This window comes from Felis catus, chromosome A2, assembly GCF_018350175.1.
Source record: "Felis catus isolate Fca126 chromosome A2, F.catus_Fca126_mat1.0, whole genome shotgun sequence".
NCBI classification, from domain to species: Eukaryota; Metazoa; Chordata; class Mammalia; order Carnivora; family Felidae; genus Felis; species Felis catus.
This window is the reverse complement of record NC_058369.1, coordinates 50,976,905-51,004,811: the sequence shown is the minus strand read 5'-3', so window position 1 is coordinate 51,004,811 and position 27,907 is coordinate 50,976,905. Positions and strand designations below refer to the sequence as shown.

The following is a 27,907-nucleotide window of genomic DNA, read 5'->3' as shown; positions in this document are numbered from 1 at the left end:
AGTTGATGGACATTTAGGCTCTTTCCATACTTTGGCTATTGTTGAGAGTGCTGCTATAAACATTGGGGTACAAGTGCCCCTATGCATCAGTACTCCTGTATCCTTTGGGTCAATTCCTAGCAGTGCTATTGCTGGGTCATAGGGTAGGTCTATTTTTAATTTTTTGAGGAACCTCCACACTGTTTTCCAGAGTGGCTGCACCAATTTGCATTCTCACCAACAGTGCAAGAGGGTTCCCGTTTCTCCACATCCTCGCCAGCATCTATAATCTCCTGATTTGTTCACTTTGGCCACTCTGACTGGCGTGAGGTGATATCTGGGTGTGGTTTTGATTTGTATTTCCCTGATGAGGAGCGACGTTGAGCATCTTTTCATGTGCCTGTTGGCCATCTGGATGTCTTCTTTAGAGAAGTATCTATTCATGTTTTCTGCCCATTTCTTCACTGGGTTATTTGTTTTTCGGGTGTGGAGTTTGGTGAGCTCTTTACAGACTTTGGATACTAGCCCTTTGTCCAATATGTCATTTGCAAATATCTTTTCCCATTCCGTTGGTTGCCTTTTAGTCTTGTTGGTTGTTCCCTTTGCTGTGCAGAAGCTTTTTATCTTCATAAGGTCCCAGTAGTTCATTTTTGCTTTTAATTCCCTTGCCTTTGGGGATGTGTCAAGTAAGAAATTGCTGTGGCTGAGGTCAGAGAGGCCTTTTCCTGCTTTCTCCTCTAGGGTTTTGATGGTTTCCTGTCTCACATTCAGGTCCTTTATCCATTTTGAGTTTATTTTTGTGAATGGTGTGAGAAAGTGGTCTAGTTTCAATCTTCTGCATGTTGCTGTCCAGTTCTCCCAGCACCATTTGTTAAAGAGACTGTCTTTTTTCCATTGGATATTCTTTCCTGCTTTGTCAAAGATTAGTTGGCTATACATTTGTGGGTCCATTTCTGGGTTCTCTATTCTGTTTCATTGATCTGAATGTCTGTTCTTGTGCCAGTACCATACTGTCTTGATGATTACAGCATTGTAATACAGGTTGAAGCACGGGATTGTGATTCCTCCAGGTTTGGTTTTCTTTTTCAGGATTGCTTTGGCTCTTCGGGGTATTTTCTGGTTCCATACAAATTTTAGGATTGTTTGTTCTAGCTTTGTGAAGAATGCTGGTGTTATTTTGATAAGGATTGCATTGAATATGTAGATTCCTTGGGAAATACTGACATTTTAACAATATTTGTTCTTCCAATCCATGAGCTAATTTCTCCACATTCTTACCAACACTTGTTATTATCTGTCTTTTTAATTTTAGTCACCCTAGTGAGTGTGAGGAGGTATCTCAATGTGGTTCCATTTATTTCTGACAAAAGCGCAAAGATTATTCAGAGGAGAAAAGATGGTCTTTTCAACAAATACTGCCAGGACAATTGAATATCCATATGCAAAAGATGAACCTCAATCCTAACCTCTCATCATAAACAAAAATTAACTCAAATGGGATTATAGACTTACATTAAATGCTAAGACTGTAAAAATTCTGGGAGGAAACAAAGGAATATTTTTGTTACCTAGATCAGGAAAAAATTTCCTACATATTATATAAAAATATAATCCATAAAATTAAAAAAAAGATAAATTAGCCTTCTTCAAAATTAAGACCATTTGGGGCGCCTGGGTGGCTCAGTCAGTTAAGTGTCTATCTCTTGATTTTGGCTCAGGTCATGATCCAAGGGTCGTGGGATTGAGCCTCACATTGGACTTTGTGCTGAGCATGGAGCCTGATTGAGATTCATTTTCTCTGTCTCTCTCTATCTCTCCCCCTTTGCCCCTGGTCCCTGCTCTCTCTCTCAAAAAATAAAATGAAATAAAATAAAATTTAAAGTTAAAAAACATATTTAAAAAAAGGACCTTTGCTCTTCAAAAGATATTGTTAAAAGAATAAAAGATGAGCCACAAATTAGAAGGAAATATTTTCAAAACACATATCTAATAAAGGACTTGTATCCACAATATACAAGGAACTCTCAAAGTTTTATAATGAGATAGCCAATAGCTCAATAGAAAATAGGAAAAAATTTGAACACTTTACCAATGAAGAAAATAAGTACATGAAAAGATGTTCAACATCATAGTTATTAGGGAAATGTAAATTAAAACCATAATGAGATACCCACTCAAATGGCTCAAATTAAGCAAAAAATGCCAAGTCCTAGTGAAGATATGGAGCAACTGGATCACTTATACCTTACCAGCGTGAATGCAATATGGTACACTCTGGAAAACTGGCAGTGTCTTATAAAGTTGAATATATAGTTACTATATGACTCCGCAATATCACTTCTAGGTATTTTACCCTAGAGAAATGACAACTTACATTCATAGAAAAATCTGTACACCTATGTTTATAATAGCCTTATTTATAATTGTCAAAATGTGGAAACAATCCAGATGGTCCTCAACTGGGTAAATAAATAAATTATGGTTCATCTCTGCAGTGGATCACTACTCAACAATTAAAAGGAACCAATTACTGATACACCCAACAGCATGTTTGAATGGCAAACTGCATTATGCCATGTTAAAGAAGTCATATACAAAAGGGTATAATTCTGTTTATGTGACATTGTTGAAAAGGCAAAACCAATGGGGATAGAAAACAAACAACTGACTGCCCAAGATTTAGTGTGTGGCGAGGAGCCAATATCAAAGGAACAGTAGGAGATTTTGGGTGATGATGGAACCATTCTGTATTTTTTTAAGTTATTTATTTTGATAGAGATAGAGTGGGGGAGGGGCAGAGAGATGGGGAGAGAGAGAGAATCCCAAACAGGCTCTGTGCTGTTAGCACAGAGTCTGACCCTGGGCTTGATCTCATGAATCATGAGATCATGACCTGAACTGAGGTGAAGAGGCAGATGCTCCATCAACTGGGCCACCCAGGCACACTAGAACTGTTCTGTATTTTAATCGTGGCAGAGGTTGCAAACCTGTATGTGTTTGTTAAAACTGAAAAGAGTGAATTTTATTGTATATAAATTATACCTCAGTAAATATTTTAAAAATAACACTTTGGGGGGCTTTAGCTAGATGATGGAACTAAAAATATACAGACAGTGAGGCACCTACCTGAGTGGCTCAGTTGGTTAAGCATCTGACTCTAGATTTCAGCTCAAGTCATGATTTCACAGTCATGGGATCGAGCCCCTCAGTCAGCTACTCCCTACCCTGCGCTGGGCATAGAGCCTGCTTATGATTCTCTCTCCCTCTCCCTCTGTCGCTCCCCCCCACCTCTTTCTCAAAAATTTTAATAAAAATAATAGGGGTGCCTGGGTGGCTCAGTCGGTTGAGTGTCAGACTTTAGCTCAGGTCATAATCTTATGGTTCATGAGTTCAAGCCCCACGTCGGGGTCTGTGCTGACAACTCAGAGCCTGCTTTGGATCCTGTGTCTCCCTCTCTCTCTGTCCCTCCCTGGCTTGCACTTGTCTCTCTCTCAAAATAAATAAACATTAAAAATTTTTTAATAAAAATAATAATAAATAAAAATGCATGGACAGTGATAACAATGAAGATGGAAGAATATGATTCTAAGTTAAAATATATAATATACATTTATGCCTAGAAGATTATAGAGATCTTGATTTACTTTAGATATGATGTCATGTGTGCATATTTTAAAATGTAGCAATGACCAATAGAGTGTAGAAAGAAAATACAGGCATCTCTTGCCTTACATCCACAATCTATGTTAGAATAAGATGTTTGGGGGCATTTGGCTGGCTCAGTCAGAAGAGAATGCTACTCTTCATCTCAGGGTTGTGAGTTCAAGCCCTGTGTTGGGTATAGTGATAACTTAAAAATAAAATCTCTAATTTTTTTTAAAGTAGGCTTCATGCCCAGCATAGAGCCCAAGGTGGGGTTTGAACTCAAGACCCTGAGATTAAGTCCTGAGCTGAGATCAAGAGTCAGGTGCTTAACTAACTGAGCCACCCAGACATCCCCATCATGTTAAGATTTAATATGATTAAAACCATTGCTTCCATGTATTGCTGGCATAAGGACAGACATAAAGACCGATAGAATAGAGAGCCCAGTAATAAACCCTCACACATATGGCCAATTGATTTTCAACAAGGAAGCCAAAACCATTCAATGGGAAGAGGATAGTCATTTCAATAAATGGTACTGGGATAAGTGGATAGTCAGGTGCAAAACAATGAAATTGGATCGTTACCTCATACTATAAACAAAAAATTAACTCAAATGGATCAATGACATAAATGTAAGAGCTAAAACTATACAACTATTAGAAGAAAACACAGGGGAAATTTTTATGACAGTAGATTTGGCAATGGTTTCTTGGATATGACACCAAAAGCACAGGCAACAAAAGAAAAAATTGATAAACTGGACTTCATCAAAATTTGAAACATTTGTGTATCAAAAGACACTGTCAAGAGAGTAAAGGGAATAGGAGAAAATATTTGCAAATCATATATCTGATAAGGGGTTAATATTCTGAAAATATAAACAACTCTTACAACACAACAACAAACAACCCCCTCCAAAAAGTGAGAAAAAAATGCGAAGACATTTCTCTAAAGATAATTGAACAGGGAGGGGCCAAGATGGCGGAACAGCATGCACGTTTTTTTTGCATCTCTCATCCTTGAAATACGACCAGATCAACAGTAAACCATCCTGCACACCTAGAAAACGGAATCCGGAGGCAAAGACGTGTGCGCAATTGCAGGTCAGGGAGAGCACAGAGTTCTGATACTAGAAACTGGGTAGCTGGGTGATGCCATTTTCACCCCTCCCATGTATACACATACACAATTACAAGGGCCACAACAATCCACGCCAGTAAGCTAAGTAGTGCAATCTAGTGGAGAATGGACCTGTTACACTAAGCCCCGCCCAACTAGGCCAACCTCGCTTTTCAGGAATACCACAAATCTCTCTGCCTGCTTAGTTTACGGACTATAAAGTGCTTCATAGTTCAATTTCTAGGGTAAACTGATGTAATTTCAATTGTACTTCAATCTGTTTGCTGGTCCATCTATTCAATTTTTTTCTTTTCTTATTCTTGAACACAGAAAGCAAAAAAAATATTTTTATTTTCCATTTCTATTAAAATTATTTTTCTTTAAATTTTTCTACTATATTTTTTACTTTTTTGTAACTTTTTCAAATTCAATTTTTTTACTTCCATCATTTCATTTTATTCTTTTTCATTGTATTAGTGTTTTCAAATTTTCAAACATTTTCCTTTTTTTTCTTTTCTTATCTTTCCCTTTTATCCCTAATCTATCAAGCTCCTTTCAACAACAAGGCCAGAGCACACCAAGCATCTAGCATCCTTTTACTTGATTTTTTTGTGTTGTTTTTAATTTTTTAATTTTAATTTTTTTTTACCTTATTGGTTTCTTTTCTTCCTTCAAAATGACGAAACAAAGGAATTGGCCTCAAAAGAAATAGCAGGAAGAAACAAGAGCCAGGGACTTAATCAACACAGATACAAGCAAAATGTCCAAACCAGAATTTAGAATCATGACAATAGGAATAAAAGCTAGGGTTGAAAACAGATTAGAATACCTTTCTGTGGAGATAAAAGCTAGTCAGGATGAAATAAAAAATGCTATAACTGAGCCGCAATCTCAAGTAGATGCCACAGCGGTAAGGATGGATGAGGCAGAATGGCGAATCAATGATACAGAGGACAAACTCATAGAAAATAATGAAGCAGAAAAAAAGAGGGAGACTAATGGAAAGAGCACGATTTAAGAATTGGAGAAATCAGGGGCGCCTGGGTGGCTCAGTCAGTAAAGCGTCCGACTTCGGCTCAGGTCACAATCTCATGGTCCATGAGTTCAAGCCCCGCATTGGGCTCTGGGCCGATGGCTCAGAGCCTGGAGCCTGCTTCCGGTTCTGTGTCTCCCTCTCTCTCTGCCCCTTCCCCGTTCATGCTCTGTCTCTCTCTGTTTCAAAAATAAGTAAACGTTAAAAAAAATTAAAAAAAAAAAAGAATTGGAGAAATCAGTGACTCCTTAAAAATGAACAACATCAGAATCATAGGGGTCCCAGAGATGAAGAGAGAGAAAAAGGGGTAGAAGGGTTATGTGAGCAAATCATAGCTGAAAACTTTCCTAAGCTGGGGAAAGACACACACATCAAAACCCAGGCAGCACAGAGGACTCCCATATGTTAACAAGACACATCATAGTCAAATTCATGAAATACTCAGGCAAGGAAAGAATCATGAAAGCAGCAAGGGAAAAAAGTCCTTAACCTACAAGGGAAGAAAGATCAGGTTTGCAGCAGACCTATCCACAGAAACTTGGCAGGCCAGATAGGAGTGGCAGGACATATTCAAAGTGCTGAATTGGAAAAATATGCAGCCAGGAATTCTTTATCCATCAAGGCTGTCTGCAAGGAGAGATGAAAAGTTTCCCAGAAAAACAAAAATTAAAGGAGTTCATGACCACTAAACCAGCCCTGCAAGAAATTTTAAGGGGGACACGTGTACCCCAATGTTTATAACAGCACTATCAACAATACCCAAAGTGTGGAAAGAGCCCAAATGTCCACTGATGGATGAATGGATAAAGATGTGGTATATATATTACTTGGCAATCAAAAAGAATGCCATTTGCAACTATGTGGATGGAACTAGAGGGTATTATGCTAAGCGAAATTAGTCAGTGAGAGAAAGACAAATATCACATGACTTCACTCATATGAGGACTTTAAGAGACGAAATAGATGAACATAAGGGAAGGGAAGCAAAAATAATACAAAAACAGGGAGGGGGACAAAATATAAGAGACTCTTAAATATAGAGAACAAACAGGGTTGCTAGAAGGGTTGTGGGAAGGAGGATGGACTAAATGGGTAAGGGGCTTAAGAAATCTACTCCTGAAATCATTGTTGCACCATGTGCTAACTTAGATATAAATTATAAAAAGTAAATAAATATAGAAAGAAAAAAACATAAAAAAGAAGATACATGAACAGTCAATAAGCACATGAAAAGATCTTTAACATCCCTAATCATTAGTGAAATGAAGATTAAAACCACAATGAGATACCATTTCATACCAAGTAGAACGATAATTATAAAAACACAAAAACAGAACAGAAAATAAAAAGTACTGGAAAGGATGTGAAGAAATTTAAACACTTGTGCATTGCTGGTGGGAATGTACAATGGTGCACCTGCTATGGAAAACAGCTTTATGGTTTCTCAAAAAGTTAAACATAGAATTACCATATGATCCAGTATTCCACTCCTAGGTACATATCCAAAAGAGTTGAAAGCAGGATATTTGTACGCCAATGTTCATAGCAACATTATTCCCAACAGCCCCAAGGTGGAAACAACACAAATGTCCATTAACAGACAAGCAGATAAGGGGCACCTGGCTGGCTCAGTCAGTAGAGCATGCACCTCTTGACCTTGACCTTGGGGTTGTGAGTTTCAGCCCCACATTGGACATAGAGATTACAACAAACAAACGAACAAAAACCCCATAAAAGTGCATAAACAAAATGTGGTATAGAGGTATATACATAAATGGAGTATTAGTCTTACAAAGGAATGAGTTGTTGTGTTTTTGTTTGTTTGTTCTTATTTTTTTTAATTTTTTATTTTTTCAACGTTTACTTATTTTTGGGACAGAGAGAGACAGAGCATGAACGTGGGAGGGGCAGAGAGAGAGGGAGACACGGAATCGGAAACAGGCTCCAGGCTCTGAGCCATCAGCCCAGAGCCTGACGTGGGGCTCGAACTCACAGACCGCGAGATCGTGACCTGGCTGAAGTTGGATGCTTAACCGACTGCGCCACCCAGGCGCCCCTGTTTGTTTGTTTTTAATTTTAACTCTGCTAGTGGAGAGCCTGATGCAGGGCTCAAACTCATGAAACTATAACATCATGACCTGAGCTGAAACCAAGTCAGATGCTTAACCAACTGAGCCACCAGGCATCCATCATAATGGATATCTTCTATGATTTTGATTTTTACAAAGGACACTCTAAAAACATAATGAGACAGAAAGACTAAAGGTAAAAGACTATACACCAGGGAAATAATAGCAAAAGGAATGCTAGTATTGATCTAATAACTTAATCTCAATATATGTATAGCAAAAATCAATAGAATCACAAGGAGAAATTAGTAAATCAGCACTCATAATAGAAAAGTTTTCCTACAACATTTAAAAAAATTATTTATTTATTTATTTTTATTTTAGAGAGAGAGAGAGAGAAGCACAAGTGATGGAGGGGCAGAAGGAGAGGCAGAATCTCAAACAGGATCCACCCCTATGTGGAGTTCAATCTCATGACCGTGAGATCATAACCTGAGCTGAAATCAAGAGTTGGATGCTTAACCAACTGAGCCACCCAGGCACCCCTCTCCAACATTTTTTAATGAAAAATTTCAGATGTACTGCAAGTTGAAAGACTCGTAGAGTGTATACTCAAATATAGGCATACCTTGGAGATATTGCAGGTTCAGTTCTAGACCACTGCATTAAAACAAATATTACAAGACAGTCGAATAATTTGGGTTTCCCAGTACATATAAAAATTATGTTTACACTCTACTGTAGATTGTTAAGTGTGAAGTAGCATTAGTTCTAAAATCAATGTACATACTTCAATTAAAAATTTCTTTGTTGCTGGAAAATTCTAACCATCATTGAGCTTTCAGCAGGTTGTAATCTTTTTGCTGGTAGAGAGTCTTGCCTTCCTGTTGATGGCTACTGACTGATCAGGGTGTTTGTTGAAGTCTGAGATGGCTATGGCAATTTCTTAAAATAAGACCATGAAGTTCACCACATCTATTGACACTTCCTTTCACAAATGATTTCTCTGTAGCTTGTGATGCTGTTTTATAGCATTTTACTCACAGTGGAACTTCTAACAAAATAGGAATCAATACTCTCAAACACTCCTGCTGCTTTATCAACTAAGTTTATGTAATATTCTGAATTATTTGTTGTTATTTCAAAAATCTTCACTGCAACTTCAATAGGGCTAGATTCCAACACAAGAAACCACCCACTTTCTTTGCTCATCCATAAGAAGCAACTGCTCATCTGTTTAGGTTCTATCATGAAATTGCTGCAATTCAGTCTCATCTTCAGGCTCCACTTCTAATTCTAGTTCTCTTTCTGTTTCCACCACATCTGCAGTGACTTCCTTCCCTGAAGTCTTGAACCCTTAAAGTCATCCATGAGGGCTGGAATCAAATTCTTCTAAACTCCTGTTAATGTTGATGTTTTGACCTTTTCCCGTGAATCATAAATGTTCTTAATGGCATCTAGAATGGTTTCCAGAAGGTTTTCAGTTTACTTTGCCCAGATCCATCAGAGGAATCACTATCTATGGCAGCTGGAGCCTTGTGAAATGTATTTCTTAAGTAATATCACTTGAAAAATTTAATTACCCTTTGATCCATGGAATGCAGAATGGATGTTGTGTTCAAAGGCATAAAAACATTACTCTCATTGTATATTATCATCAGAACTCTTGGGTGTCCAAACTGAATTGTCAATGAGTGGTAATATTTTGAAATCTTTCTTTTCTGAGCAGTAGATCTTATCAGTGAGCTTAAAATATTCGGTAGACCATGTTATAAACAGGTATGTTGTCATCCACGTTCCGTTATTCCATTTATAGATCACAGGCAGAGTAGATTTAGCATAATTCTTAAAAGACCTAGGATTTTCATAATGGTAAATGAGCACTGGTTTCAACTTCAAGTCACCATTTACATTATCACCTCACAGGAGAGTCACCTGTCCTTTGAAGCTTTGAAGGTGGGCTTTGACTTTTCTCTAGCTATGCAAGTCCTAGATGGCATCTTCTTCCAATATAAGCCTGTTTCGTCTATATTGAAAATTTGTTGTTTATTGAAGCCACCTTCATTAATGATCTTAGCTAGATCTTCTAGATAACTTACTGCAGCTTCTACACTAGCACTTGCTATATCACCTTGCACTTCTACACCATGGAGAAGGCTTCTTTCCTTAAACGTCATGAACCAACCTCTGCTAGCTTCACACTTTTCTTCTGCAGCTTCTTCACTTCTCTCAGCCTTCAAAGAATTGAAGACAGTTGGGGTCTTGTTCTAGATTAAGCCTTGGTTTAAGGAATGTTGTGGCCAGTTTGATCTTCTATCCAGACCACTAAAGCTTTCTTCACATCAGCAAGTAGGCTGTTTCCCTTTCTTATCATTCATGTGTTCACTGGAGTAGTACTTCTAATTTACTTCAAGAATTTTTCCTGTGCATCCTCAACTTGCCTAACTGTTTGGCACAAAAGGCCTCACTTTTGGCTTGCTTTGGCTTTTGACATGCTTTCCTCACTAAGATGAATCCTTTGTAGCTTTTGATTTAAAGTGAGAGGTGTGTGACTCTTTCTTTCACTCAGGCCACTGTAGGATTATTAATTGGCCTAATTTCAATATTGTGTGTCTCTGGGAACATGGAAGCCCAAGTAGAGGAAGAGCGAAGGGGAATGGCCAGTTGGTGAAGCAATTAAAACACATACAACATCTACTGATTAATTTCATTATCTTATATGTTCTTGGTTCACGGAGCCCCAAAACAATTACAATAGTAACATTGAATATCACAGATCACCATAACAAATATAATGGTAATGAAGAAGTTTGAAATATTGTGAGAATTACCAAAACGTGACACAGAGACATGAAGTAAGCAAATACTATTGGTGCCAATAGAGTTGCTCAAAGCAGGGTTGCCACACATTTGCAGTTTGTAAAAAACACAGTAGCTGCAAGGCACAATAAAGCAAAGTACAATAAAACAAGGCATGCCTATACTTACTACCTAAATTCTACCATTTTACTCTAAATTTGCTTTTACACACAACTGTCCATCTCTCTTTCTATCCATTTATTAACCCATCTTATTTTTTATGCATTCCAAAGTAAGTTGCAGTCAGTTTCCTTTCCCTTAAAGACCTTATTATCTGAAGTTGACTACCTAGTTGCCAATTTTTCTTTTGAAACAAATTTTGCATGCAATGAAATACACAAATCTTGAGTGTATGTTTGCTGAGTTTTGACAGACGCATACACCTTGTAACCTAAATTCCCAGCAAGATATAGAATGTTACCATCACTCCATAAAGTTCTCTCAGGTCCTTTCACAGTCGATCATAATGGGAGATTTTAATATACTTTTCAGAAAAAAAAATAGCAATGATCTATAAAATGTGAGCAACACAATTAACAGCCTTGAGCTAATAAACACACAAAGAGCTTTCCATTAATAAAGAATGCACATTCTTTGCAAGAACACAGAGAACATTTATGAAAATTGACCATGTACTAAGCCTCAAAGGGATTTTCCACAAATTTCAAAATGGGAGTATCACACAGACCATATATATATTTTTTACCACAAAGCCAGCAACGCCATCTTGCTATAACTTGGGAAGATTTTGCTGGGGCATGGAGCCAACCATGGATAGAAAAGTAGGGGAGAGGGGCACCTGGGTGGCTCAGTCGGTTAAGTGTCCGACTTCAGCCCGGGTTATGATCTCGTGGTCTGTGGGTTTGAGCCCCGCATCGGGCTCTGTGCTGACAGCTCGGAGCCTGGAGCGTGCTTCCGAGCCTGTGTCTCCCTCTCTGCTCCTCCCCTGCTTGCACTCTGTCTGTCTGTCTCTCTCTCGCTCAAAAATAAATAAACAATAAAAAAATTTAAAAAATAAAATAAAATGTTTACTCAAGACATAAATTTTTAAAAAAAGAAAAGGAAAGGAAAGCAGGGAAGAGACTGATTCCCAACCCTATCATGTGAGCAGCTGGTTTCTATTGCTGTTTATGTCAGCTTTTTGTTGCATCTTTGTCATTTGCAACCCAAGAGTTCTGAAAAATACAGATGCTTACAAGGAAAGGTATGGTACAGTTATTTAGGCATTTTGTGATTATATGAACAATTCTTAACATTTTTAGTTTGCTTCCAGTATAAAACACATTATTTTATTTAATCATCTGTGAAATAATATTTTTTATGAGGGCCTCTCTATAGATGAAGCAACTGACATTCAGAAAGTTTAGGTGACTCACTCAAGATCATAGTCCAGGAAACCCTTCACATAGTTTTCAAAATCTGAGTGACCCTCTGTCATACTAATTACACTGCATCTGTTCCCTTGTTCCTCCTCTAGACAGTGAGCTTCTAAAGGGAAGGGATAGGGTCTTAATCTTTGTGTCCCCATTGCCTGGCATAGGACCTATAAATATGAGATGCCACTGATATTTATTGGTTGAATGGTTGAAGGAATGAATGACAAGCCTCATGTCAAAAAGAGATAATGTGTGAGACTGAGGGAGAAAGAGAAAGATGGTTTTTATTGGGATTCTTATAGGAACATTAGATAGCTAATTGAAACTATTGTAAACAAAAAAGGGAGGATTTGAAAGAATGATGTAAACATATTTCAAACATAAGGTATCAGACAGTATTAAGAATCTCTCCCCCCGTTCATGCTCTGTCTCTCTCTGTCCCAAAAATAAATAAACGTTGAAAAAAAAATTAAAAAAAAAAAGGGGCACCTGGGTGGCGCAGTCGGTTAAGCGTCCGACTTCAGCCAGGTCACGATGTCGCAGTCCGTGATGTTCGAGCCCCGCATCAGGCTCTGGGCTGATGGCTCAGAGCCTGGAGCCTGTTTCCGATTCTGTGTCTCCCTCTCTCTCTGCCCCTCCCCCGTTCATGCTCTGTCTCTCTCTGTCCCAAAAATAAATAAACGTTGAAAAAAAATTTTTAAAAATAAAAAAATAAAAAATAAAAAAAAAGAATCTCTCCATTTTTCAGGGGCACCTGGCAGGCTCAATTCAGTGAAGCATGTGATTCTAAATATTGGGGTTGAGAGTTCAAGGCCCACCTTGGGTATGGAGATTGCTTAAAAGTAAAATCTTAAAAAAAAAAAAAAGAATCTATCCATCTTTCAATCCATCTTCTGCACACATGTTGGCCTTACTTTCTAGGCTCTCCAGTGGGATGGTGAATGTGACCATTTACAACCTAAAACTAGCATCTTTACAGCTTATGATCCAAGAAATGGAGAACTGAACATCTCTCTTGTTTTCTGTTTCTCTGCCTCATCCCCACCCCTATTTCCCCAAGGAATGCCTTTGATTAGGATAGGGTGAGTTGCTCATCCTGAGGCCAAATCATTAAAGTCAGTGGGTGGGGCAGTATTATGGACTGCATGTTTGTTTTCCCACCCAAATTCATATGTTGAAACCCTACCCCCCAATGTGATATTAGGAGGTAGGGACTTTGAGAGTTGAGCCCTTGTGATAGGATTAGTGTCCTTCTAAAAGGAAGAGACTAGAGCTCTCTCTGCCATATGTGGAAACAGAAAGAAGGTGGCTATCTGTAAGTGAGGAAGAGTCCTCACCAGAACCCGACCATGCTAGTACACTGATCTCCATCCTCTAGAACTGTGAGAAAGAAATCTTTGATGTTTAAGCCGCACAGTCTATGATATTCTGTAATATTAGCCTGAGCTGACTAGGAAAGACAGTATGACTGGCTGGAGACTTTAGATAAGTAAAGAGTAAATTGTATAGGTAAATATTAATTCTTTACAATTTTCCACATACTACTGATTTTTAAAGGATTAATAATATTCTAAAGGCAGAATGTCTCTACATCTGAAAATAGACTTTTTGTTTGTTTTCTTCAGTCTATCTCAGTTGTCTGAAATTTTAGTACCTAAGAACTATAGGATGGGGTGGTATACATTTAGAACCTAACCTCCTACAAAAGATGAAATCCTCTCTACTAATGTTTACTGAGCATCTATTGCGTGACCAACAACTTACATATTTTACCTCATTTAAACCATATGAGCTTAAGTTGTTCAATTTTACAGAATAGGAAGATGGGGTTCAGAGAATTTAAATAACTTACTCAAACCCACACAACTCTTGTGTATCAGGGTTAGAATACAAACTATCCATTGTCTAACTCCATAGCCCTGGTGTCTTTCAGCAAGGGCTCAGGAACCTTGGACAGTTCTATGTAATGGTTATATGTACTGGCTTTTACCAAGCTAGTCCTGTGTTTGAATCCTGGAACTCCTACTTTCAAGCTATCCAATAATAATAGCAAATAGCTTTTGAATGTTTTCCAAGTGATTAGCACTTTATGTGCACAATATCTCATTCAACTTTCCTAAAAACTCTCAGAAGGAGATACTACTATCATCATCCTTACTTTACAGATGAGGATGCTGAGGCTTAACATCAGTTGGTAATTTGCAGAAATGAGACTTGACTCCAGATGGTGATGTGAGTGCATATATTCATAACCAAATAATATGGATTTAAAAAGAAAACAAAGGTAGTTCAGAAGAATTGCATCTACTCTTTAGAATGATCCATAAGGCACAGTAATCAAGAATGTGGGCTCTGGAGCAGGCTTCTTGAGGCTAAATCACAGCTCTTCCCCTTGCTAGATATGTGACTTTGGGTAAGTTATTCATCCTCAGTGTCCTCCTCTATAAAATAGGGATATAAGAGTACCTACTCGTATGAGTTTGCTAGAGCTTCCATAACAAAATACTACAGACTGGGTAGCCTAAACAAAATAAGGTAATTTTCTCACAGTTCTGGAAGCCAGAAGTCCAAGATCAAGATGTCAGAAAGTTTGGGTTCTTCTGAAGCCCCTCTTTTGGTGTATATGGCTGCTTTCTTGCTGTGTCTTCCATGGTCATCCTGTGATCTCTGTGTTGTCCATGTCCTAATTTCCTCTTCTTATAAGGACACCAGTGATGATGGATTAGGGCACACCATATGACCTCATTTTGCCTTAATCACCTCTTTTTAAAAAAAATGTTTATTTATTTTTCAGAGAACAGGAGAGAGAGGGAGAGAAGAGGAGAGCACAAGTGGGTGAGGGGCAGAGAGAGAGGGAGACAGAGAATCCCAAGCAAGCTCTGTGCTGTCAGCACAGAGTCTGACGTGGGGCTGGATTTCATGAACCTTGAGATCATGACCTAAGCCAAAATCAAGAGGCAGACACTTAACCGACTGAGCCACCCAAGTGCCTCCTTAATCACCTCTTTAAAGTCTCCGTCTCCAAATACAGTCACATTCTGAGCTACTGGAGGTTAGGACTTCAACGTATGAATTGGGGGTGGGGGTGGGGGATACAATTCAGCTCATAACACTATCTCAAAGGGCTACTGTGAAGATTTAATGAGATAATACACGTAAAACAAAGATCAGGGGACTTAGAATGTTGTAAGAGCTTATCAAATGTTTGACGTAATCGGACATTTAATTTAGGCATAAGGGTATCCAGCCAGTTACAGATCTTTCTTCACTAGGATATTGGCTGGAAGTGCCTTGGGGGCTTCTCTTCTCACTCAGGTGTTCAGTGCAGCATCATCCTTGCCTTGTGGTCTCTAGTCCCCATCTCATTCCCACAACTGTTCCATTCTGCTCTGGCCCCTCCTTAGGGTCAAAGAGAAGTTCTTTCTGTATAGAATTCTCCAACTTTCTTGCTGTCACTGCTCTAAAGTTAGTTTTAAAAACAAGGATACATTCTGTGCCACCTACTCACAGCTTGGCAAGTGCTTTTCCAATACTGCTGCTATTTCTAATCCTTGGACAAGCCACTTATTAAAATTTAATGACAATCACTTACATTTATAAAGCCATTTTCAGTTTACAAACTCCTTTCCATCCATTATCTCTTCTGATTCTCACAGCATCTGCAGGTAGGAAGGATGTTTTTCTCCATTTTGCAAAGGAAGAAAATAAGGCTCCGAGGAGTTGCATCACTGTCCAGTGGCAGATATGGGCCTCAAATTCTGGTGTTTTCATTCCATTATGACAGAAGTAGCACACCTATTCTTCTACAATATAAACAATCCATTATCCCAACATTGCTCTCTTTTGGGAGATGTGGTTATTTGGGACTATTTGGGTTGGAAATGAAAAAACCTGGATTCAAACTGCCTTAAGCAAAACCTGAATGTATTGGCTCACAGAACACTCCAGAAGTAGGTCTTAGGGCATGGATGGATCCAGGTGGTCAAACTACATCATCAGAACAGTCTCTCTCCATTTCTTACCTTCCTGTGTACTCACCTTAGTTTTAGACAATTTAGCTGCTTAGGGTGTCAAAGATGGCCCCCAGTAGCTGAAGCTTACCATTCCCTCAGCTCAACAAACTCAACAGAAATCCTAGACAACACCTCTTTCTTGCAAACTGCAACATATGACCTGGATATCAATCTCAACTATTTGAATTGGCTTATGTGCCCATGCTTGAACCAGTCATTGTGTTTAGAACAATGGAGTATTCTCATTGTCCAGGACTAACCATTTGCCCCTGTCTGGAGAAGAATATAATGGTGGTGGTGGTGGGTGAATCTCACCAAACATAGGGAGTGAGTGAGGGAGAAAGGAATTTCCTTAAAGAAAAAATACCAGGGGTGTCTGGGTAGCTCAATCGGTTGAGTGTCTGACTTAGGCTTGGGTCATGATCTCACACTTCTGAGTTCAGGCCCCACATTGGTCTCTGTGCTGACAGCTTGGAGCCTGGAGCCTGCTTCGGATTCTGTGTCTCCCTCTCTCTCTGCCTCTCTCCCCCTCACACTCTGTCTCTCTCACTCTTTCTCAAAAACAAATAAACATTTAAAAAATGTAAAAAAGAGAGTGTAAGTGGAGGGGCCAAGATGGCAGAACAGCATGGAAGTTTTTTTTGTGTCTCATGTCCATGAAATACAGTCAGATCAACACTAAACCATCCTGAACCTAGAAAACTGATTTGAGGATTAACATAACAATCTGCACAACCTGAACCACAGAAGTCAGCAAGTATATGGCGCAGAGAGGTGAACTGGGGGAGAAAGAAGCCGCGGAGGGCAGGGAGCTGTTTTTGTTTGTGGAGAGAGGACAGAGATTGGGGGGGGGGAGTTCAGGAAAAGCACCCCTCCCCCCAAAACAGCTGGAAAGTGGAAAAGTGGAAGCAGCCTCAGGGACTGAACTAAAAAGGGAGAAAGGTGAGGGTTTAAATTCCATCTCTCTCTGCCCCTCCCCCGTTCATGCTCTGTCTCTCTCTGTCCCAAAAATAAAAATAAACGCTGAAAAAAAACAATTAAAAAAAAAATAAAGGGGCACCTGGGTGGCGCAGTCGGTTAAGCGTCCGACTTCAGCCAGGTCACGATCTCGCGGTCCGTGAGTTCGAGCCCCGTGTCAGGCTCTGGGCTGATGGCTCAGAGCCTGGAGCCTGTTTCCGATTCTGTGTCTCCCTCTCTCTCTGCCCCTCCCCCGTTCATGCTCTGTCTCTCTCTGTCCCAAAAATAAAAATAAACGCTGAAAAAAAAATTTAATAAAAAAAAATAAATTCCATTAAGACTCTATAAACAGGGGGAGCACAGAGTAACAAATTCTGCAGCTCAATACCTGGTGGTGCTCTGGTGGGAAGGGCGAATCCCCAGCAGCAGAGTGGGGTAGAGGAAGTTTTCAGGCCACATGTGGAAAAGCGGTTCCTCTGTTGGGAGGAAATCTGGTAGAGGCTGTGTGGCCACCCAGTCCCAGCAGACCCCAGAGAACAACCACATTTGCTGGTGCTGGAACAAGGTCATTAAGGGTGAAGCCTGGAGCCAGATGTGTATTTGTGATTTTCCATAATCCCCGAAACGCTGCTGCTACATGATCGCATGAACTTTTTCTGGGGTGGGCTGGCACCCAGCCGCAGTCTCTGGGCATTCTACAGTCTCTGGGCATTTTTACATTCCTGGGAGTGGCCAGCACCCAGCCATTGCTCAGTGAAACCCTCCCCCAGAGGATCTCAGTGGGTCAAAGCTGCAGTCCCTCAGAAGTGAGGGGTCGGGAAACAGCTGCATGTGAGATAAAACTCAGGAGGGAGGTGCCGTCTGGCAACCTGACAGCTTAATCACAGACAGTGGAAAGGCGGGGAGTGGACAAAAGCGAGAGACAAAGGATGGATGCACGATTGTTGGTTGGGAAGAGCACAGAGTTCGGATACTAGAGACTGGGTAGCTGGATGACGCCATTTTCACCCCTCCCATGCATGCGCATACACACCTAAAGCGCCACAACAATCCACCCCAGTAACTTAGCAGCGCCATCTAGTGGAGAATGGAGCTGTTACACTAAGCCCCACCAACTAGTTCATACTCGCTCTTCAGCAACACCACAAATCTCTCCGCCTGCTTAGTTTACGGACTATAAAGTGCTTCATAGTTCAACTTCTAGGGGAAACTGATGTAATTTCAATTGTATTTTAAACTGTTCACTGGTCCATCTATTCAATTTTCTTTTTTTTTCTTTTCTTTTTCTTGAATAAAGAGAAAAAACTTACTCTTATTTTCCATTGTTATTAAAATATTCTTTATTTTTTCTACTATATTTTTTTACTTTTTTTGTAAATTTTTCGAATTCTATTTTACTTTCATCATTTCATTTTATTCTATTTCATTGTGTTCATTTTCTCAAATTTTCAAATGTTTTCTTTTTTCTCTAATCTATCAAGCTCCTTTCAATAACCAGACCCAAACGCACCTAGAATCTAGCATCATTTATTTGATTTTTATGTGTGTGTTGTTTTAATTTTTTAATTTTAATTTTTTTACCTTATCAATTTCTTTTCTTCCTTCAAAATAAAGAAACAAAGGAATTGACCCCAAAAGAAATAGCAGGAAGAAACAACAGCCAGGGACTTAATCAACACAGATACAAGCAAAATGTCCAAACCAGAATTTAGAATCATGGTAATAAGAATACTAGCTAGGGTTGAAAACAGATTAGAATACCTTTCTGTGGAGTTAAAAGCTAGTCAGGAGGAAATAAAAAATGTTATAACTGAGCCGCAATCTCGAGTAGATGCCACAGCGGTAAGGATGAATGAGGCAGAACGGCGAATCAGTGATACAGAGGACAAACTCATGGAGAATAATGAAGCAGAAAAAAAGAGGGAGACTAAGGCAAAGAGCACGATTTAAGAATTAGAGAAATCAGTGACTCCTTAAAAAGGAACAACATCAGAATCACAGGGGTCCCAGAGATGAAGAGAGAGAAAAAGGGGTAGAAGGGTTATGTGAGCAAATCATAGCTGAAAACTTTCCTAAGCTGGGGAAAGACACACACATCAAAACTCAGGCAGCACAGAGGACTCCCATATGTCAACAAGACACATCATAGTCAAATTCATGAAATACTCAGGCAAGGAAAGAATCATGAAAGCAGCAAGGGAAAAAAGTCCTTAACCTACAAGGGAAGAAAGATCAGGTTTGCAGCAGATCTATCCACAGGAACTTGGCAGACCAGAGAGGAGTGGCAGGATATATTCAATGTGCTGAATTGGAAAAATATGCAGCCAGAAATTCTTTATCCAGCAACGCTGTCATTCAAAATAGAAGGAGAGATGAAAAGTTTCCCACCAAACCAGCTCTGCAAGAAATTTTAAGGGGGACTGTCTGAGGGGAGAAAAGACAAAAAAAAAAAAAAAAAAAGACCAAAAACAACAAAGACTAGAAAGGACCAGAGATCACCACCTGAAACTCCAACTCTACAAGAAACATAATGGCAATAAACTCATATCTTTCAGTACTCACTCTACACATCAATGGACTAAATGCTCCATCAAAAGACATAGGGTAACAGAATGGATAAGAAAACAAGATCCATCTATATGCTATTCACAAGAGACGCACTTGAGACCTAAAGACACCTTCAAATTGAAAGTAAGGGGATGGAGAAACATCTATCTTGCTAATGGTCGACAAAAGAAAGCCAGAGTAGCCATACTTATACCAGAAAATCTAGATTTTAAAATAAAGACTGTAACAAGAGATGAAAAAGGGCATTATATCATAATTAAGGAGTCTATCCCCCAAGATCTAACAATTATAAACATTTATGCTCCAAATGTGGAGGCACCGAAATATATAAATCAATTAATCACAAACATAAAGAAACTCATTGATAATATCATAATAGTAGGGGACTTCAACATCCCATGTACAACAATGAACAGATCATCTAAACAGAAAATCAAGAAGGAAACAATGGCTTTGAATGTCACAGTGGACCAGATGGACTTAACAGATATATTTAGAACATTTCATCCTAAAGCAGCGGAATATACATTCTTCTCCAGTGCACATGGAACTTTCTCCAGAATAGATCACATAATGGGATACAAATCAGCCCCCAACAAGTACAAAAAGATTGAGATCATACCATGCAGATTTTCAGACCACAACGCTATGAAACTCGAAATCAACCACAAGAAAAAATTTGGAAAGATAGCAAATACTTGGAGACTAAAGAACATCCTACTAAAGAATGAAAGTAAAAAATACATAGAAGGCAAGGAAAATGATAACACCACAGCCCCAAATCTCTGCGACACAGCAAAGGCAGTCATAAGAGGGAAGTATATAGCAATCCAGGCCTTCCTAATGGAGGAAGAAAGGTTTTAGATATACAACCTAACCTTACATCCTAAAGAGCTGGAAAAAGAAAAGCAAAGAAAACCCCAAAACAGCAGAAGACAGGAAATAATAAAGATTAGAGCTTTATCAATGCTCTAATAAATCAATGCTATTGAAACCAAAAACAAACAAAACAAAACAAAACAAAACAAAAAAACAGTAGGACAGATCAATGAAACCAGAAGCTGGTTCATTGAAAGAATTAACAAAATTGATAAACCACTAGCCAGTTTGATGAAAAAGAAAAAGGAAAGGACCCAAATAAATAAAATCAAGAAGAGGAGAGATCACAACGAACATAGCAGAAATAAAACAATTATAAGAGAATATTATGAACAACTATATGGCAATAAAAAGGGCAATCTGGAAGAAATGGCAAAATTCCTAGAAACATATACACTACCAAAACTGCAACAGGAAGAAATAGAAAACTTGAACAGACCCATAACCAGTAAAGAAATCGAATTAGTAATCAAAAATCTCCCAAAAAACAAGAGTCTAGGGCCAGATGGCTTTCCAGGGGAATTCTATCAAACATTTAAGGAAGAGTTAACACCTATTCTCTTGAAGCTGTTCCAAAAAAATAGAAATGGAAGCAAAACTTCCAAACTCTTTCTGTGAAGCCAGAATTACCTTGATTCTAAAACCAAAGATCCCACTAAAAAGGAGAACTATAGTCCAATTTCCCTGATGAACATGGATGCAAAAATCCTCAAAAAGATATTAGCCAACTGGATCCAACAATACATTTTAAAAGTTATTCACCATGACCAAGTGGGATTTATACCTGGGATGCAGGGCTGGTTCAATATCCACAAAACAATCAATATGATTCTTCACATCAATCAATGAAAGGACAAGAACCACACGATCCTCTCAATAGATGCAGAGAAAGCATTTGACAAAATACAGCATCCTTTCTTGATAAAAACTCATAAGAAAGTAGGGATAGAAGGATCATACCTCAAGATCATAAAAGCCATATATGAAAGACCCAATGCTAATATCATCCTCAATGGGGAAAAACTGAGAGCTTTCCCCTTAAGGTTAGGGACAAGACAGGGATGTCCACTCTCACCACTGTTATTCAACACAGTATTGGAAGTCTTAGCCTCAGCCATCAGACAACACAAAGAAATAAAAGGCATCCAATAGGCCAGGAGGAGGTCAAACTTTTACTCTTCACAGATGACATGATACTCTATATGGAAAACCCAAAAGATTCCACCAAAAAACTGCTAGAACTGATCCATGAATTCAGCAAAGTTGCAGAATATAAAATCAATGCACAGAAATTGGTTGCATTCCTATACACCAACAATGAAGCAACAGAAAGAGAAATCAAGGAATCGATCCCATTTACAATTGCACCAAAAATGATAAAATACCTAGGAATAAATCTAACCAAAGAGGTTAAAAATCTATACACTGAAAACTACAGAAAACTTATAAAAGAAATTGACGAAGACACAAAAAAATGGAAAAAGATTCCATGCTCCTGGATGGAAAGAACAAATATTGTTAAAATGTCAATACTACCCAAATCAATCTACATATTCAATGCAATCCTTATCAAAATAACACCAGCATTCTTCACAGAGCTAGAACAAACAATCCTAAAATTTGTATGGAACCAGAAAATACCCCGAAGAGCCCAAGCAATCCTGAAACAGAAAACCAAACCTGGAGGAATCACAATCCCATGCTTCAAGCTGTATTACAAAGCTGTAATCATCAAGACAGTATGGTACTGGCACAAGAACAGACATTCAGATCAATGAAACAGAATAGAGAACCCAGAAATGGACCCACAAATGTATATCCAACTAATCTTTGACAAAGCAGGAAAGAATATCCAATGGAATAAAGACATTCTCTTCAGCAAGTGGTGCTGGGAAACCTGGACAACGAACGACATGCAGAAAAATGAACCTGGACCACTTTCTTACACCATACACAAAAATAAACTCAAAATGGATGAAAGACCTCAATGTAAGACAGGAAGCCATCAAAATCCTTGAGGAGAAAGCAGGCAAAACCTCTTTGACCTCGGCCGCAGCAACTTCTTATTCAACATGTCTCCAGAGGCAAGGGAAACCAAAGCAAACATGAACTATTGGGACCTCATCAAAATAAAAACTTCTGCACAGCAAAGGAAACAATCAGCAAAACTAAAAGGCAACCGATGGAATGGGAGAAGATATTTGCAAAGACATATCAGATAAAGGGTTAGTATCCAAAACCTATAAAAAACTTATCAAACTCAACACCCAAAAAAACAAATAATCCAGTGAAGAAATGGGCAAAAGACATGAATAGACACTTTTCCAAAGACATCCAGATGGCTAACAGACACATGGAAAAATACTTGACATCACTCATCATCAGAGACATACAAATTAAAACCACAATGAGATACCACTTCACACCTGTCAGAATGGCTAACATTAACAACTCAGGCAACAGCAGATGTTGGCAAGGATGCAGAGAGAGAGGATCTCTTTTGTGCTGGTGGGAATGCAAACTGGTGCAGCCACTCTGGGAAACAGTATGGAGGTTCCTCAAAAAATTAAAAATAGAACTACCCTATGACCCCGGAATTGCATTACTAGGTATTTATCCAAGGGATACAGGTGTGCTGATTCAAAGGGGCACATTCACCCCAATGTTTATAGCAGCACTATTGACAATAGACAAAGTATGGAAAGAGCCCAAATGTCCATCCATGGATGAATGGATAAAGAAGATGTGGTATATATATATAGTGGAGTATTCCTCGGCAATCAAAAAGAATGAAATCTTGCCATTTCCAACTATGTGGATGGAACTAGAGGGTATTATGCTAAGCGAAATCCGTCAGAGAAAGACAAATATCCTATGACTTCACTCATATGAGGACTTTAAAATACAAAACAGAAGAACATAAGGGAAGGGAAGCAAAAATAAAATAAAAATGGGGCGGGGGGACAAAAACATAAGAGACTTAAATATGGAGAACAAACTGAGGGTTACTGGAGGGGTTGTGGGAGGGGGGATGGGCTAAATGGGTGAGTGGCATTAAGGAATCTAGTCCTGAAATCATTGTTGCACTATATGCTAACTAACTTGGATGTAAAATAAAAAAATAAATTAAATAAAAACCAGACATTAAAAAAAGAGTGGTGAATGGACTTTTTTGGTTTTTACTCTGAACTGACTAGCTTGGCTCAGCAGTAAAGGAGGGAAAAAAAAAAAGGCAGTAATTCAAGAGTAAGGAGAAAAGATGGAGCTTCTGGCTCTAGTAACTTATGTTCAGAATAGTAACCAAACCAGGAGCACGCACAAAAAGAGACTTTGAGGATGATGTTCTCCTCCTCCCAACACTTTCTATCTCCCCATGAAGTTGTGAGGTCCAGGAGGGCGAGGATCACATCCGTTTTACCTACCATCTCATCCCAAGGCTATAACAGTGCTGTGCAGTACATTACAGAAGACATTCACTTATTTATTGCATGGGTGAATAAATGATTCAGGCTGATCAGTCAGTTGGCAGGATCAATCCACCTCTTTGTTCAAGTCAGTCCCCTCTTTGGCTTCTGTTCTCTGCCCAGTGGGAGAAGGTGTAGAATTAGACTCCCTATACAACCCCTTGATTCTAGGATCTTAGGATTCTCAGGAAACAGTCAGGATGCCCTCTACAAGGAACCAATGGAGGGGAAACCAAATTTACCGAGCACCCTGTGCTCAGATGACATGACCTCATATGAGTCTGAGTTGCCCAAATTGTGGAGCCCATTTCATGGGCCTCATCATTTTGTCTTAAAATTTGGGATAGAGAGATGGCAGCCTGGTAGGAGGACCCTAGGCTCAACTCATTCTTCCAACACAGCCAGATAACTATCAAATCATTCTGAATAACCAAGAAATCAACCTGAGAACTGACAGGATAAACTCCACACAACTAGAGGGAGAGAAGAGGCCACACTGAGAAAGATAATTTATAGGGAAATATGTACTTTATGGAATAAATGTAAAGAACTGAAATATATTTTATTTTAAATAAAGTAACAGATCTTTAATCTTACACAGCTAAATTGCTGATTACATATTTGCTGAACTGACTGAAAGGTTTAGAAAATTGTATCGTGTTTTATTTATTTACTTAGAGTTTATTCACTTATTTTGAGAAAGAGAGAGAGAGAGAGAGAGAGAGAGAGAGAGAGAGCACGCAATTGTGTGGGGGGTGGGCAGAGAAAAGGGAAGAGAGAATTCCAAGCAGGCTCCCCGCTGTCAGCATGCTAGATCATGCTGGCTAGATCATGACCCAAGCCAAAATCAAGAATTGGATGCTTAACCTAGGTGACCCTTAGGAGTTTTTTTTTTTTTTAATTTCAAAGCCTTCTTAATAAACTTTTTTTTCTAAAAAAAATAAAATTTGGGATGAAAAACTACACTACCCATTTTTTATTTTGCCAAAATGAGGATATTAAGAAAGAACTATCATGAAACAAACTTAAGAACAAATTAACTATCATCAACATTTCTTTAAAAAGGAATTTTTACACCAAGAAAGTAGGAAGTACATAATCTCAGGAAAAAAAGAAAGAAGAAGAACAACAACAACAGTGTCTCTCCTGGAAAAGACAGTTGGCAACGTTACATGATTACTTTTTTCTGAAGATAGATGCAAATTTCATCAGACTGGCCCCTGTGTAGGGTGTTGAGTTTGGAACCCACTGACAGAGATTCTTTTCAACCCCACCCCTTTCCCTTACATGCTTGGGAAGTGGGGCTTAGTCTGCCCACTGTAGATGTGGGGAAACAGGTTCAGAGAGCCCAAGTGCAAGGTCACAGGGGTAGTAAATAAGTAGTCAGGGTTTGTCTGGGTGCCAACCCATATCATCTTGGCAGATCTTAAGCTAAAAATTATTCCCCTTCAGGGAAAGAAATGACCCTCACTGGCTTCCTTGGAATGCCCCCAGGGTGTTCTTGGGCCTGACCATAAGCTTGGAATAGGACGCTGTGCTCTTTAACACATCTTATTGATGTGCTCACTTCATGGCAGGTACTCGGAAGAGTGTAGGGAGGGAAACCGACATGTTCCCAGCCTCCTTCCCTCTTGTCCCCCATACTCACCCTGGATCTTGTTCTCCAGGCCCAACTCCTTCCGCTGGTGGCCAACGAATCCCTATCGCGGGCGTGGGATGCTAACACTTTAGGGGGTTCCCTCTCCCAGGGATGTTGGCAGTTTCCAAGGAGACTCTGGGAACCTTCAATGCCTCTAAGACCCAAAGGGCTGGAAATGTAATGGCGCAACCTGAGGCACTGTGTTAGGTTGTAGGGAAGGTGTACTGGGAGCAAGAGAGCAGTTCAAACCCTATCAAATAATACTCCGTTCGCCCCTCCCCCATTCCCACGCGCCCTGCGGGGATCCACAGCCACGCAGCTCAGGTTGGAAGAAGGGGGTCCCCCAAGTCAGAGAACCTACTGTATAAAGGGATTATTGCTCAAGCTGGGGGACCCCTAGGTCCGTGCCCACCCCTCACACTGACTGCCAGTACCTGGAGCGCCCCTCCCCCGTTCCGCCCCGCCCCGCACGCTGGCGGCGGGAGCGCGCCTCCGCCAAGCCGCGCCGGTGCACGAGAGCGCGCGCCTCGGCGCGGGAACGCGCCCCGGGGAGAACCCGAGCAAGATGGAGGCCGCGCCGAGGCCGCCTCCTGGGCCGAGGCAGCCGCTGCTGGGAGCGCCGAGCCGGGGCGCCTAGGCCGTGCCAGTCCCGGACCCACTGCTCTGGACCGGGCCCAGGTTGGTCTCCCTGCACCCCGTTCCTGCGGCCGCAGCCTCCGCGCGCGTCCGGCCTGGGAGCCGGGCAGCCGCCCCCCACCCCCACCTCCGGCCCTACCCTGGCCCGGTAGCTCCCCAGCGCCCCAGGGATAGCCCCTGCCCACTGCCCGCCCCTCGAGGCCCGAGCTGTCTGCCGGCCCTGCTCCCTCGTCCCCTTGGCCTGGAAAACCTCTCTCCTTAGCCCTGGCCCGCCAATCCTAGGCTCCCCCCAGCCTACATCCAGTCCTGTCTTCTAGGGGACCCCCCCAAAACCCCTGCCCCGTGTTCAGACTCTGCAGTCCCAGCGCCCGACTCCCCACTAGCCTCATCCTGATTCCTGCACTTCACCCTCCCTGTCCCAGCCCCCATTATCACCTTCCCAGGCCCCTGTGTATCCCCTTCTTATCCCCTCATAGAAGCACCAACCCCCCCTCTCCACAGCGCTTTTCTAGACACCCAATACCAAACCTTTTACCCCTAATACCTGTCCCCAAATTCCCTTCCAAGCTCCCTATTTACAGCGCCTCTGTTAATATACCCCAATACCGGTCCTCAGCTTCCATTCTATCTCTCCATGGTCCCCTCCTACTCCCTCAATTCTGGTCCCCAGACCCCGTTCCCAACACCCCCATGACCACTTTCTAGTCAGCCCCCACTTCCATCTCCCATATCCACATCCCATCCCCCCCATCCCAACCCCCCAACTTTCACATGGCCTCTTCCTAGGTCCAATCGGAGATCTTTGCCCCCTCTAGACACCGCCCCAACACTCAGGACCCTCTCCTAGCTCTTCCATACTACCCCCTGATTCCCCCCAGCTCCGCCCCAGGCTCCGCCCCGAGAGTTTTTTGGCTCAGGGCAGCTTCTCGCGTGCGTCCCCAGCTCCCGCCCGCCCGTCAGCCCGGCAGCCCGGCGGTCGGTCCCGGGCCGGCGGCCCCCGCCAGCCGCCGTCGCCGCCGCCGGCCCCGCCCCCGGGCACCATGCTGCCCTCGCAGGAGGCCTCCAAGCTCTACCATGAGCACTACATGCGGAACTCGCGGGCCATCGGCGTGCTATGGGCCATCTTCACCATCTGCTTCGCCATCATCAACGTGGTGGTCTTCATCCAGCCCTACTGGGTGGGCGACAGCGTGAGCACCCCCAAGCCTGGCTACTTCGGCCTCTTCCACTACTGTGTGGGCAGCGGGCTGGCGGGCCGCGAGCTTACCTGCCGTGGCTCGTTCACCGACTTCAGCACCATCCCGTCCGGCGCCTTCAAGGCAGCCGCCTTCTTCGTGCTGCTCTCCATGGTGCTGATCCTCGGCTGTATCACCTGCTTTGCGCTTTTCTTCTTCTGCAACACGGCCACGGTCTACAAGATCTGCGCCTGGATGCAGCTCTTGGCAGGTAGGGGAGAGGTGGGGATGGGACCCCTAGAACCCTCTGACCCCTTCCAGGACCTCTTCGTGGAGGGGTCAGAGATAGATTCTGCTCTTCTATCCAAAGACACACCTCCTTGGCAGCCACTGGGGAGGGGATTTATGAGAGAGAGACACCTTGGAGAAGGAGGTAGAGCCTTAGAACTGGGTCTTTGAATGTGTGTGCTTGGATATGGGCAGACTGCATTTA

The 27,907-nt window shown here is 41.0% G+C and overlaps 1 protein-coding gene and 1 long non-coding RNA gene across 2 annotated transcripts in view; one reads left to right on the top strand and one right to left on the bottom strand.

The window, feature by feature from the left end:
- The window catches only part of LOC109497267, a 40,093-nt gene extending 14,064 nt beyond the window's left edge, over positions 1-26,029 (bottom strand). Inside the window, exon 1 of the long non-coding RNA XR_002153359.3 lies at positions 25,613-26,029. This is a non-coding gene — a long non-coding RNA (uncharacterized LOC109497267). The remainder of the gene's footprint in view (positions 1-25,612) is intronic.
- Positions 26,030-26,172: 143 nt separating this feature from the next.
- LHFPL4 (LHFPL tetraspan subfamily member 4) overlaps positions 26,173-27,907 on the top strand; it is a 32,441-nt gene continuing 30,706 nt past the window's right edge. Inside the window, exon 1 of the mRNA XM_011280191.4 lies at positions 26,173-27,685. Within this exon, the coding sequence (XP_011278493.3) occupies positions 27,280-27,685 (406 nt within the window). The 5' untranslated portion in view covers positions 26,173-27,279. The remainder of the gene's footprint in view (positions 27,686-27,907) is intronic.